The sequence below is a fragment of the Diadema antillarum genome, unplaced genomic scaffold, assembly GCF_040938485.1.
Source record: "Diadema antillarum isolate AM-2024a unplaced genomic scaffold, OU_Dant_1.0 seq00001161_RagTag, whole genome shotgun sequence".
Classification (NCBI taxonomy): domain Eukaryota; kingdom Metazoa; phylum Echinodermata; class Echinoidea; order Diadematoida; family Diadematidae; genus Diadema; species Diadema antillarum.
In genome coordinates this window covers 42,054-55,539 of record NW_027271970.1, presented here as the reverse complement: position 1 = coordinate 55,539, position 13,486 = coordinate 42,054, and the positions used below count along the sequence as shown (strand labels likewise).

General features: G+C 36.7%; 1 protein-coding gene across 3 annotated transcripts in view; it reads left to right on the top strand.

Annotated features, from left to right (window-relative positions):
* The window catches only part of LOC139744348 (cerebral cavernous malformations 2 protein-like), a 70,625-nt gene extending 57,630 nt beyond the window's left edge, over positions 1-12,995 (top strand). For 2 of the 3 annotated variants that reach the window (XM_071654791.1, XM_071654790.1), the window contains exon 11: positions 12,730-12,995. In XM_071654791.1, coding sequence (XP_071510892.1) covers positions 12,730-12,995 — 266 coding nt within the window. Of the gene's footprint in view, positions 1-6,978; positions 7,433-12,729 lie in introns of those variants that run through there. The other variant, XM_071654792.1, reaches the window with a different exon arrangement.
* Positions 12,996-13,486: the final 491 nt, after the last annotated feature.

The window sequence follows — 13,486 nt, the reverse complement described above, 5'->3', positions numbered from 1 at the left end:
TGTATGCTATCATAACTGTGTGCTGCATATATTATCAAATTTATAATATGAATCAATTCATCGACACACATCTGTTGTTTTTTGTTTTTTGTTTTTTGGTTTGTTTTTTAGTCTTCAGCAATTGTTGCACTGTATATTTACTACAGTTTCTTCTGAGTGTCTGAAAGTAATGTTTCATACTCTCTTGTGGAAGTAGATCCAATTACTCTCTGTCAGAACCTTGGCTAACCAATTTGTGCATAGAAGTATGTACTCTGATGTCGCTTTTTTTTTTCATGATAACATTTTCTTTTGTGTGTTTCTGTACAGTAATCTATCGTGTGAGTGACTGTCGCTTTGATAGCAGAAGTTAGAATGTTGAGCTCTTTCATAGTCCAATCACTGTATTATAATGATCATTTACAAGATCTCTACAGGTGTATCTTCATTTTCTCCTGTCTCAAGATTCTAATGTCTGAGTTTGAAGTGAACGCTTCTACACACAAGACTGTTCTGTGTGTTCCATGAAGCCAGATCCAAAGTTAGATGTGGTGTGTGTATGTGATTGGCTTGTAGCAGATGCTAGATATTATTCATCATAAAGGTACACTGTTACGGCATATATATATATATGTGACCCGCTACAACAAAATGATCCTAAAGTCGGGGGAGGTCGATTATTTGAAAATTGCATGACACAATTCCCTAATCTTTCTGCTTTAAATTGATATATAACACGTCTTATAAAAATAATCGGCTGCGGAGATATCGATGTTTAAAAGAGAGCATGTCAAGACGTCTGGGAAATCACTGTTTCGAGAAAAGCGCCCTAAAAGTTCTCCTTGCGACGCAATCACAATCAAGAGACACGCAAGGCAGTATTCACCTCCGGACAATAGATTAAGCCTTAGCAACCCCCGAAATGCTCATTCATACACAGCGTCGCCGGTCTCCTCACCGACCAATCAGTGACCAGGATGTCAGGAGAAGCGGCTAGGCATAGCGCAACCCGCCCGCACGCACCAGTCGACTGGGCAGTGTGCGAGCTTCACGCTTCGGTTAGCGGCAAGCAGCAAACTGACCAATGAGATCACTCTGGTCGTTGTTAGGGGCGGAGCCTATGTGTGGCGCTCAATCCAAATGTTCGAACCAGTTTCTGCTTCGTTGAAACGCCAAAAAAAACATGGCCCAGAAAAACGCAATTTTTTTTGTCTTTCCTTTCATCATATTGCTTCAAAATTTCGACAGATGATAGAAGACATTGTAGACTCTAATAATATGTCAAATTCAGAAAACCGTAAGTTTTGACCAATTTTGATGCTCTAACTTCAAACTCCATTTTCACGGCTTCGACCGTGCGCGACTTTAGGACCATTTTGTTGTAGCGGGTCACATATATATATCCACACATCTTTTCATGTAAAGTGCAATACAGTTTATATTTTTGCCCGTGGCAACTATTCAAAGAATTAGAGTTTCTTACTAGTGCAATTGTGATGCCTCTGACACGTTTATGTGTAGTAATAGGCAGATTGTGGTATTACTTTTTTTAGGAGGGATATCTACAACAATTTCTTGATTGTGAATTGATTCAATAATTGGGTGATAATCACACATCTTACAAACTAACTTTGTCATCTTGGTGTAAGTGTGAATGAAAGGGATTTTGATTGACAGTTTAGTTTGGAGGTGGACAGACAGTGTATGCACCTCTGGCGCCAGTCACTATCAATAAATAATTGCAGTGATTTTTTTTTTTGATTTTTTTTTTTAATTCTAGCAATGCATACTTCCAGGATAAATAGTTTACAAATAATCTACAGTTTTATATCAAGTCTGATTTGGAGTTTTCAATCCCGTCACAGGTTTTGATACAAAGAGAGATACTGTGTTGATATCTAATATTTATATCTAATATGTCAAAACTTCGTTTCTTTCACTAATGAAGATTTTCCTCTTTCTTGGATTATATTTCTACGTAGCATCATGTGTACATCTCTGGTCTTCATAACACGCTAATGGTGCAGGTTTCTCTTCTAATTCAGGCGCGCGCTCTCTCTCTCTCTCTTTCTTTTTTTCCAAACAGAGCCTTTAATCCTTTTCATTTGAATTGTAGACATGGGTTCATCATTTGAATTAACAATAACTTTTCTCTCATTATTCAATTCATTTATATATGTATGATATAGCAAACTGAATGCTCTTCTTGTAGATTATCTTCAATATCTTTGCTGATTTGTTCAACGTTTCTTCTGCACATTGACGAAATGGGACTCTGTATAAACCATAACATGTCGGAGCAAAGGGCACAGTAATTCATATCTGACAGCTTGGCTTTATGTGTACTCTTTTTAACTGTCATCTTTTCTTTGATTTGCATACTGTATTTGCATTAAACAACAAAAAAAGATTTAAAAAAAAAGGGGAGCTGAAACCTCATCTTGAATGTGGTTGATAAAGAAATCAAGGCTCAAAATTGCCCCCAGCTCTCTAGCTAGTGGGTATCTTAAAAGGATGGTATAGTGTTGGTTGAGATGGGAATTCAGGTTTTAACTTATTACGAGATGATTAGAAACCATTTATATGAAATACAAGAGAGCATAGAATCTAAGAGGAATTCAAAGTTTATTTGATGAAAATCGGTTTTGAAATGGCTGAGATATCAAAAAAACAAAGTAAAACAAAGTGGTCCTAATAAAAGGTGGGACCCACGTTTTATTAGGACCTCTGTGTTTCTGGATATCTCAGCTATTTCAGAACCAATTTTTGTCAGTTAAACTTTTAATTCCTCTGGAAATGTATGCTTTTTAAAATTTCATATAAGAAGTTTTCTAATCATCTTGTAAAAAGTTAAAACCTGAATTCCCATCTCAACCAAAACTATGCCATCCCTTTAAATTGTGGGATGACATTGTGGACTACTCAAAGTCCTTGAAGACCAGGTATATTGGTACATGTTTTATAGATTTGATTGCCAAGGTAACCAAAAAATAAAAGGCAGAAAGAGATAAAACAAACCCAAGTAATGCAATGGATACCAAACTACATGTAAGACTATGGATACCAAACTAAGACAATGGATACCAAACTAAGACAATGGATACCAAACTAAGACAATATTACAGAGAGATCATGTCGCCGACCGATTAAGAATTATGTCGGCTTAGTTTGGATCAGGGGGGCGTTTCATCAACGAGTTCGTCGGAGTTTTCACCGACAAATTTGCTATCAGCCAATCAGACCAAGGATTTCATTAGCTTTTGACAGTTGTCAGTATAAATCCTTGCGTCTGATTGGCTGATAGCAAATTCGTCGGTGAAAACTCCGACGAACTCGTTGATGAAACGCCCCCCAGATGGAAACTTGGTTGCTTTTCACGTCATTGTTTGATAGTTTGATGACAAGTGGTACTCAATCACAGAGTAACAGTTCATCTTCCAACTGTACATTGGAAATCAACTTTCCATATTTTCGAAGGGTAGAACAAATTCATCTGAAAGCTGTAGGGGTATTTTTATTATATTTTCTAAACTGCTGTTTCTTGTGAGGCAAGTACATCGTGATAGGCAGATAGTACAATCGGAGCTGTCTTCTATGAATTCCTGTGTCCAAGCTTTTCCGTTTCCATATTTTCTTTTTCACCCGTATCTTGCTGGAAACCTAGGTACTTCATCGTCTTTCTTTCTTTTCATTTTACTAACCATGAAAACCAAGTTATCTCTCTTCCTGTGATTAATAACGAGAACATTTTATTTCTCTTTGATATATTTCTCTCTCTCTCTTAGAATGTGTTTTCATTCCTAGCAGTTCTAGCAGGTGGATGGGTTTTTGTCGCCATGTCCCGGCAGAGATTTACAACTTTTCTTCATGTCTCGCTCTTCTCCCCATCAACGAATGAAGGGGAATTATTAGTGGGGCTGTGGTAGACTTTGCCAGAATTGATGCGGGATATTTTTGGAAATGGGATGAACTTTATAGTAGAATGCGCATCTTTCTTTTAAAGTCATATCTTTCATTAGAATTTGCTGATTTCCACTACATACCTTTCTGCTTTAAAATTTACACTGTATACATGTACAAACATTGTTACTCATGGTTCCCTTGCCCTGCCTTTAATATAGTTTAAGAGTAGACTAAATGTATTGTTTTTTGGGTGGGTTTTTTTCGTCTATTCATTGCCTATCCATAATTCCTTTGATCCATTGCTCCGTTTAATCCACCCATAGTAAGACTATTAGCTTCATTCTGTATTCAGTTGCTCTTGCTCTTCAAAATGTAAAGCCCATTAAACAAAACCAAAAAAATGCATTATATTACTTGTGCTACGGTATGATATACAGCCTTGTACTATTTTTCTAGCATAGCTCATTTACAGGTAGCTGTTGTCATGATTTTTAGTGCCAAAGAATGCTGTTTGTAAATTTCTATTCCATTGCCTGTAGGAAGAATGTTATTTTCAAATACTGTAGGAGTTTCAAATACCTTAGGAGACCATGTGATCTTTTTCATAAACCTCAATATAGTTTAATTTTGTAATGCAGATACACAAGTATGATTTGTGAATTAGGCACCACTGGTACTGTAAAAACAGAAGCACAACTAATTTTCGTTGTTGGTCAATTTCGGTGAGCATCACATGAAAATTATAACTTCGCAGTGGTGATTTCCAAACATTAATTTTGATATCTCAAAAATAGAACCCAACCAAGAAAATGCTCCGATGTTATTTCATAAATTCAGTTGGAACATAAAATTTGTAAAGATTTCCATGCCATTTAATTTTCTGTGGTATACATACATGTACATATACATGCAGTGGACAACATGACATGCTAACAAAGTAGACATTCAGATGATTTGCTCCTGTATTCCATCCAAAAAAAAAAAAGTCAGAGAAAATTGATTGGTGATAAAAAAAGAGAAAACTCGGCGATATGTAATGTAACATCTTGCTTGCATGTCACAGTACTGCCATGAATGTTTTTCATTGCATCTTCAAATCTGCCTGCCGCCAATTGTACACTCTCAAAGTTTACTTTACAATTCATTTCTTTTTTTTAATCATTTGCTTTTACTCATTACAACCCACTGCACTCGCACAGGCACCGCAACAAGTATAAACTCCATGTGTGTCCCGTGTTTCACAAGTTCTTCACTTTAGAGTCTATGTTCTTTCCACACAATGCCATGCTATATGATTCACATATTTTGACTATCAATATTTGTTTTATTGCTTGTCGCTTGAATCATGTCTGCCCTAACTTGTTCGTTTGTTTGTATTGCACAATTCATATTTTGGAATCCAGAGATACTAAAAATTACTATACACATTCATAAAAATCATATACAGAAGAGTTGACTTTTGCATAATTACTCTCCTTGACTTTGATAAGTATTATTCAAGAGGCTTGCATTTAAGCAAATGGTGCCAAAATCGGACAGAATTAACAAACTGCTTTTTTAATCATACGCATGATAATACTAACTAGTACATGTAGGCCTTCATAGTATATTATAATCATCCAACTTACTTTTACTCATACATCATTTCAGGTTGCACCAGTAATCACGCACAGCAAGTCTTACTTTTGCTGGCTTTTGATAGACAATGCTAGAAAGCTTTCAAGGCTATGTACTGTACATTGCACCTTACATTGCTCGTAGCTATCAAACTGCTTTTAGTCCCAGTAATATGTTCTGGTGTTATAACGGTAAATGGGAAGATCCATCAATTTCATATATGCAACCGGTAGATATAACAAAATGTTGTGCAGCCTGTAAACATGTACATGTATGACTGCCTGTGTTCTTTGTTCAACTCTTTGCGAGTTGCTAGTTTCATCCCCACTTTTGTCCCCCAATTCATTCAAATCCCAGCAAACAACTGCCATACTTGATTTAGTTGCATGCATGTGCCATGTATCCATGCATTAAACAGATCACTGTTTTTCCATTTCCATTATGATTGAAAGGGTTATACCATACAAGATTATTGAAGTATCTTTCCAAGCATGATCTAAATTGATACAGAGAGATCTTCCCCCACCCCTTCCCCCCCCCCCCCAAAAAAAAAGAAAAAGAAAAAGGAGAAAGAAATTACCCTATTTCAGCTGGATTGGTATTCATTTAACAGCTCAAAACCCACTCCTCTATTATGAGTTTTGTAATGACTCCAATAAAGTCTATTGGCAGGATATTGTCATTTTGAGAACTTCTTTTTCTATTCTGTTGGAAGTAAATAGGGTGGAGCTTATGAAATATATTTTCAGTCCACTGGTATGATCTACATTGTAAGTTTGTTTTCGGTTTTTCTTGAACACTGTTTAACAGAGAGAAGTTGCATGTTGAAATATTACGAAATATGATATTACTCACAAGAAATATGCAAAATGGAAAATAAATTTGTAAAAATCCATGACACACACTCTCCTTCATGATAGCAAATTACTGTCTCCTTTCTCATCACTAAAGTGCATGTTTATTTACCATGTTTTTCTTAAAATTATATGGAGCATCCCAAAGCATTAATGCTCTCTAATTTTGACCCATTTGTAATATCAAATGCTGAATATAGAATTTTATTTCTCAAATACTTTGCCAGTAAGTCTCTGTAACTCCATGTAAAATTATAAGCCAGTGGACTATTTAGTCTCTGAGATATTACAAGGGAAGAGGTTGATTGCTCTGCCCTACCACTGGATCCAAAACTTAAATTTGCCAGTTGAAATGGGGCCTTCAGTCCTGCTATCCATAGTTGTGTTTTCTCTTTGTTGTTTGAGCCATTGCCTTGTGAAACTTATACACATGTGTTCTGGAAAGGTTTTCAGAAGGTAGTGGAACTCCAGACTTTTTCGCAAAGGTCCAGAAGTATTTAGGGGGATTTCCCCTTCACATGCTGTGTGGGGAAGAAATATGCATAAATTTGCATAAATAATTAGACTGGCAAGTCTACCACAGCTCTGACAATACCCACCCACTCCCTCCCTTCCCTCCCAACAGGAATGCGCATGTGTCTGATTAGCGAGCAGCACCGAAATTTCTTCGACACCTACATGCTCGACAACGACATCGAGGACCCGTACGGCAGCCGTAGTCGTGCCTCCATCAGCAACCTCAGCGACGACGCCGACTCCACCATCAGCGGCAACTCCGGTCCCTTTACCCGCTCGCTGCTCTCCGCCATGGGCACCATCGATCCCTTCTCAGTCTCGCCGTGATTATTAATTTAAAAAGAATGCCTGCATCCTCATTAACATGTCATAATCCATTCATGGCGTGCTCATGAATCATTCATGGTGTTCATGAATCATTCATGGTGCTCATGAATTATTCATACATTCCAGGTTACAGTATGCAGCTGTAGTGTGTACATAGTGAGAGACACAGGGAGGGGAGAGACAACAGCCTTCTCTTCGCTTGAACTTTGACCCGGAGATCCAGAAGCTGCTGTGGCTAACGTTCACTCACTCAAATATTTCTAGTTCCCTGTCAGATCAAGAGTTTTCCATACATTGTACTCCTCACGACCCAGCTGTGCATGACATCAATATGTAACTTTCTGAACAATCAAAATTTGTTCGTATTGCAACAGATACAAGAAGAATTGATATAGAAAAAAAAATCATGCGTTGTATCATTCAAATGACTTATTGTACATTATGTTTTATGTTTTTATTTCATGCATTAGGAATTTCACATTGCACAGAATGTGCATAATGTGATTATAGTAGCAATAGCATATGGAATGCCATTAAATGTCAATATTTACATTTCATGAGATTTACTAGTGAAAATAACTGGAATGCAATTTAGTTTGAACAATCTCATGACGATTATTGATAGTGCAGTCTTCTTTTTTTTTTTTTTTTTTTTCTTTTTTCAAGTAAGATCCTTCGGTTGATGTGATGTTGTTGTATTTAAAGGGATGGTACAGTATTGGTGGAGATGAGAATTGGGCTTTTAACTTTTTGCGAGATACCAAGAAAACACTTATGAAATAGAACAGAGCATACCAATTTAAGACGAATTCAAAGTTTATTTGAAGAAAATCGGGTTTGGAATGACTGAAACATCCAAAAACAAAGTAAAACAAAGCGATCGTAATAAAGTGTGGGTCCCACGCTTATTAGAATTGCTCTGTTTTTGATATCTCAGCCATTTCAAAACCAATTTTCATCAAATAAACGTTGAATTCCTCATGAAATTACATGCTCTTTCATATTTCATAAGAGGTTTCTCATTATCTCACCAAAAAATGTTAGAAACCTAAAATTAGGTCTCAACCAAAACTCTACCATCCCTTTAAGTGTTTAAAGGCTACTGTATACAACCATGCCAATATGCAGGCCTCTCTGGGTTAGCTCATTCAGATAGGTATGGAACATCATTTAATTATAAGTAAAACTTGGTTTACATACACTGGGAAGTTTAATAGACCACATATGGTTTAAATACAATGTGTACATGCAGAAATGCACTAAATGCACATTACACAGAGCATTAGTAGATATCATCCACTCGGTAGTAATTATGGAACTGTCAGAAACACATGAAGTGATGAGCCATTATGCGAAACATATGACTGGTCACATGATAGCTCTTTCCTAATCACTTGATTGGGATCTATATCACCATTTCATAGCAAATAATAACTCAAAAACTGACTCATACATGTACATTGTTCCCATCTTACACTCTTGTAAAATATTAAAGTTTAGATGTTGTTTAATATGACATCCTTTTCATGGCTGAAGTATTTTTTATTTTGTTTCTAACTTGCTGTGGTAACTTTTCATCAATTTATCCCATCTTCCCCCCCCCCCCTAAAAAAAAAGAACAGATTCCAGTATGTCATGCCATATCTGAGAAATGATCAGATGTGACTGGATTTTTAGCTCATTTGAATCCAGTCCATCTTTTTTTTTTAGTTTTCCATTTGTAACCGTGCATTTCAAAACCACCAAAAAGTTGCCAGATATGGACTGCTAGTTAAGGGCAGATTCTAAAAGAGCAGACTCTAAGCTTTAAAATGATGTGTAACTCAATACAAATGGACTCTCCTCACTCATCAAAATGATTGAAAGAAAGTACATCCCTTGGAAAAGTGTTTGCTGAGAAAAGAGGCTTTGAAGTTTCATTTCCATTTCATCTATTTTTTTTTTTTTTTTGGGGGGGGGGGGAGGGGCGTCCTCATTTATAATCTGGTCGTGGGACGTATTGCTGGTTTTGCAGTGCATTAGATTGTGTGCCAGTTAATGTTGATGACAGTAATTGCAGATTTATTAATGTGTCCTTACATCTGCTGGGAAAGAATATAGTACAATTGCCAAGAGAAAGTGCAAAATTGTTATCTTGAAAGTGAAATCAATCTAAATTTGTAAATATTAGGTACGATATTAAAGTTTCAATCATGACCATTAGTTGGTTCATGTTTATGTATGTAATGTAAATTCATTTTTATTTTTGCCCTGTTCTGTCTCTTTATCCTTGTAGATTGTTAGAAAAGCTATATATTTCTGGTTGGACTACTGTAAAAGTGGAAATTTTCGCAGTGTTGAAATTTTCGTGCATTTCGCGCAACCAGAAACTAGCGCGAAAATAAAAGCACACAAATATTTTTGCTTGCCATACATTCCTGTGCGTGATGTCTTGATTCCGCGGAATTATAAACACGCGAAACTCTTCTGACCCGGCCAAGCGCGAAAAATTAGTCGCGCGAAAATATCCACTTTTACAGTATTGCATTGTTACTTTATCTCTTACACTTTCCAGCGGAATTATGTTTGCACTTTTTTTCCATGATTCTTTTTAGTCATTGATTTGGTACTCAGCTGAGCAGTTTTTCTAAAAATTATTGCTTGTTGTATCCCATATCTCTTTGTTTTATTGTTTTCTAGGGGAAGAAAGCATCCGAACTATATAATGTACAGTACTAAAATATAATTGAGAATAGTAAATTTTCGATAGAATAATACTCGCAGCATTCCAATTGTATAACTATAAAAAGCTATTGATTCCTCAGATGTGAAGTCATGGAGATTGTAGTCCCGGTAGCTGTTTATGGGTCCTAGTCTTGTAAATGCTTAGAACTCCCGAGTCTTTAACGTTTACTGTGAACATGTGCATTCTGTAGTCCCTGTATTAAAAGACCTATTTTGTACAGGATAGCGTTGAGTTCCTTTCTGAGTAATTTTTGCTTGTGTGGTAGGTAAGATGATCAATAAGAATGTACTGTAAGCCAGCTCCTTCAAAAGCATCTTGGGATACAGTTTCAATTTCAGTTTCAGTTCAGTTTATTTTCATATTTCTCAAAAACATAACTGATACTTTGTAGTAACACAAAATACATTAAATATTCTCTCCCCCACTGATACTCTTCTAGCATTCAAAATTGGCTTTACATTGGGACATTCAAAATAACAAACTAATGTGAATGGGTGCGTCATACTGAGTGTGACATCTTTAAGAGCATGCAGATGGATAATTCCTCAGAGGAGGATTGTGTGTATAATATGCTTGCAATTTGTATGGGCGTGTCTGATGTGATATTGTGGTCCAATTTTTCAGAGTGCTCAGAATTAAAAAGAGCTAAAAGATGAGCGAGTGTAGTGTAACCGTGTTTGACTGTGGCATTCAGTAGTACGTTACTGATGCATATGAAACTGAACTATATAGTTTAGTTTTCAGGTTTATTAAAACTCAATCACCCTCCTGGGGTGTGCAAATACAATTTAACTGCTGTGAGGAGTCATCCAGGCATTTCACACTGTGGAACAGTAGTTCCTCACTTTTTTTTTTTTAAATTTTTTAATTTCCTCTCATTTCAATCTGACATTGTATGAGGACAAATATGTTGTTTTTATTGTTTTGTTTTTAATGGGGCCTATCAGTTTCTTGAAGTTCTATGATCAATTTGGCTAGTTACACATGTGTCTGTTAAGAAGAGATTCCTATTATCAATTAGGCTAGTTATATGTGTCTGTTAAGAAGAGACTTATTTTCTCCATGTGAGCAAGAATACAGTTATAAAATCAAACGTACATGTAGGAACATATAAGTTGTTGGCCAGCTGTGACATTGCCTTGAAACTGTAGTGAAAATACCAATAAAAATGGATTTGAGGGACAGATACACAATTTTTTTTTGGAAGAAAAAAAAATAAGATTAATGATTAATTGCCCAAACTCTTCATTGTTTTTTTGAAATTTCTAAAAAATTCCTAAAGTTGCCCAGCTAATTGCAGAGACATATACACTGTGTGTTTGGGCATTTAGATTACACTCCCGATAAACATGCTGATATTCATATCCAATTTGCCATTGCTTGGTTGTTCAAAGGTCACTGTACTATCCAGTATTTACATTGATACCATAGAGCATTATTCTCATGTGTCTTAGTGCAGTATGTGATGTGCGGTTAGTGTTGCAATACGGCATTGAAATGCGATATGACCAGAAGATAATTCAGAGTGTAGAGAAGAGTGCGTATTGCTTAAAGTGCATTTCATTTTCTATGCCTGACAATGGTTATCATAAGAGGCACGTTTGTTGACTTTTTGTAGGTTTTCAAAACAATGGTGTTGAAAAGAGTGTTGCATGGCGTGTCATAGAATGTGAAACTGGCAGAGGTTCATTTGTGTGTGTGTGTGTGTGTGAGAGAGAGAGTGTAGACTTTAATAATAGTGCCCATTATATTCATCTATGATCCACAATGACCAAAAGAAAAATTTGCAGGTGTGATTGTGTTCATGAGAAATAAAGATAGCATTTGTTTTTGTATTCTATTTAGGAAATCATAAAGCTGAAATGTATGTACAGTAGCTGTCTTGATTTTGTAGTAATATTAGTTTGTTTTTTAAGTTTAATTCATTTTCTTGAGTTTGCAGTTGGTATCTTTATTCGTATGACACACACATACAAATCTGTAATGAAAGACACTGGTCCTAGCAGTCATGGTGATATCAAATGACATTTTTACCATATTTTGGGGTGGTTTTCTTGAATTTTAGTCGGTGACGATTCAGTGAAAAAGTATTACATATGAATCTTTAATCGTGCAGTTCCAAAACAAGCTGTGGAAGTATGTTTCTGAACAGTGAGAACATAGTTATGCACTGTGAATTCTGCTTAAAGGGGAAGGCTAGTAACTGATCAGTGGGAATCAGTGGAAATGCTGGGAGATGATTGTTCCAATCCTTATGGGATTCATTCAAGAGTTCATTGTATATCTATTGTTGTGTGAAAATGATTTGCTTCAGAACGGTCTCATATTCAAGTAATGTGCAGATTAATGCTCCGTCACTGACCAGGGACGCTAAACTGGAAGCATTAAACTGCACATTACTTGAATATGAGACCATTCTGAAGCAAATTATTTTCACACAACAATAGATATACAATGAACTCTTGAATGAATCCCATAAGGATTGGAACAATCATCTCCCAGCATTTCCACCGATTCCCACTGATCAGTTACTAGCCTTCCCCTTTAAACTCCAATCCTGAAATACGGATAATATATGTCTAATGAAAAAAAAAAGAATTAGGCAAACACTGAGAATTAAGAACAAGCAAATGATCCCTTCAGCATAACTGGTAGCCCTAATGCAGCATGAATGAAAAAAAAAAGGAAAATGAGAATAGGTAGAAGCACTTATTTGTCCATATAGCAGTGTCATCCTGTAATTTCATGAACTTGGTTATTTTTACATGTATGTTAATTTCTCTCTGTTTTTTTTTTCCTTACCTGCAGACATGAGGCCATACATTCCTGAGAAGGACATTGATTACTTTGAGCGCTTTCTTGAGAAACACAACCTGCAGGACAATTTTAATTATTACCCCGGAGGTCGCAGGTCGGGGCGAACTGCTAGCGATGCCTCGTCGACCTCCACGATAGGCGGGGTGGACAACGGCGTGTACAGCCAGTCCATCCCCTCGGACATGGACGATCTTGATCGCGCTCTCATGGATGTGTGTGAGCAGGTGGATAGATTGGACGCCAGTATTGACTCATGATGTCCAAGCTCTGTTGGGATTGAGAGCCCAGACGAAAACTCTTGCCGGCAGTGGCCATCGACCTTGTGACTGACCATCGCGGGGTACGGATCGCATTTCAAAGAGATATTCAAGATAAGTGTGTGTGTGTGCGCGCGCCACTTGCGGCATACGTCGCCATTCCGAGGATTGGAGAAATCTGTGGTGTAGATTTCCGACTATTCCATACACAGCCTGCAAAGATGTATTGCCCTATCATAGTCACCACAAACTAAACTCTGAATGGTTCACAGTGACATGGAATAATCTCACCCAATCTTTGTCAGATAATCCAGCGGTGTCATCGTCAAGTAGCAAACATGAAGCTTTCTCCTCGACCAGAGCAAAACTGTGCAGCATATTTTGTTTTTTGTTTGTTTTCTTTTGCTTTTATTTTCCCTGCTTGCTTTCAATCTCATTCTCATTGTTCCGTAGCAATCAGTTATGAAATAATATCATAACTACTCGTCAAC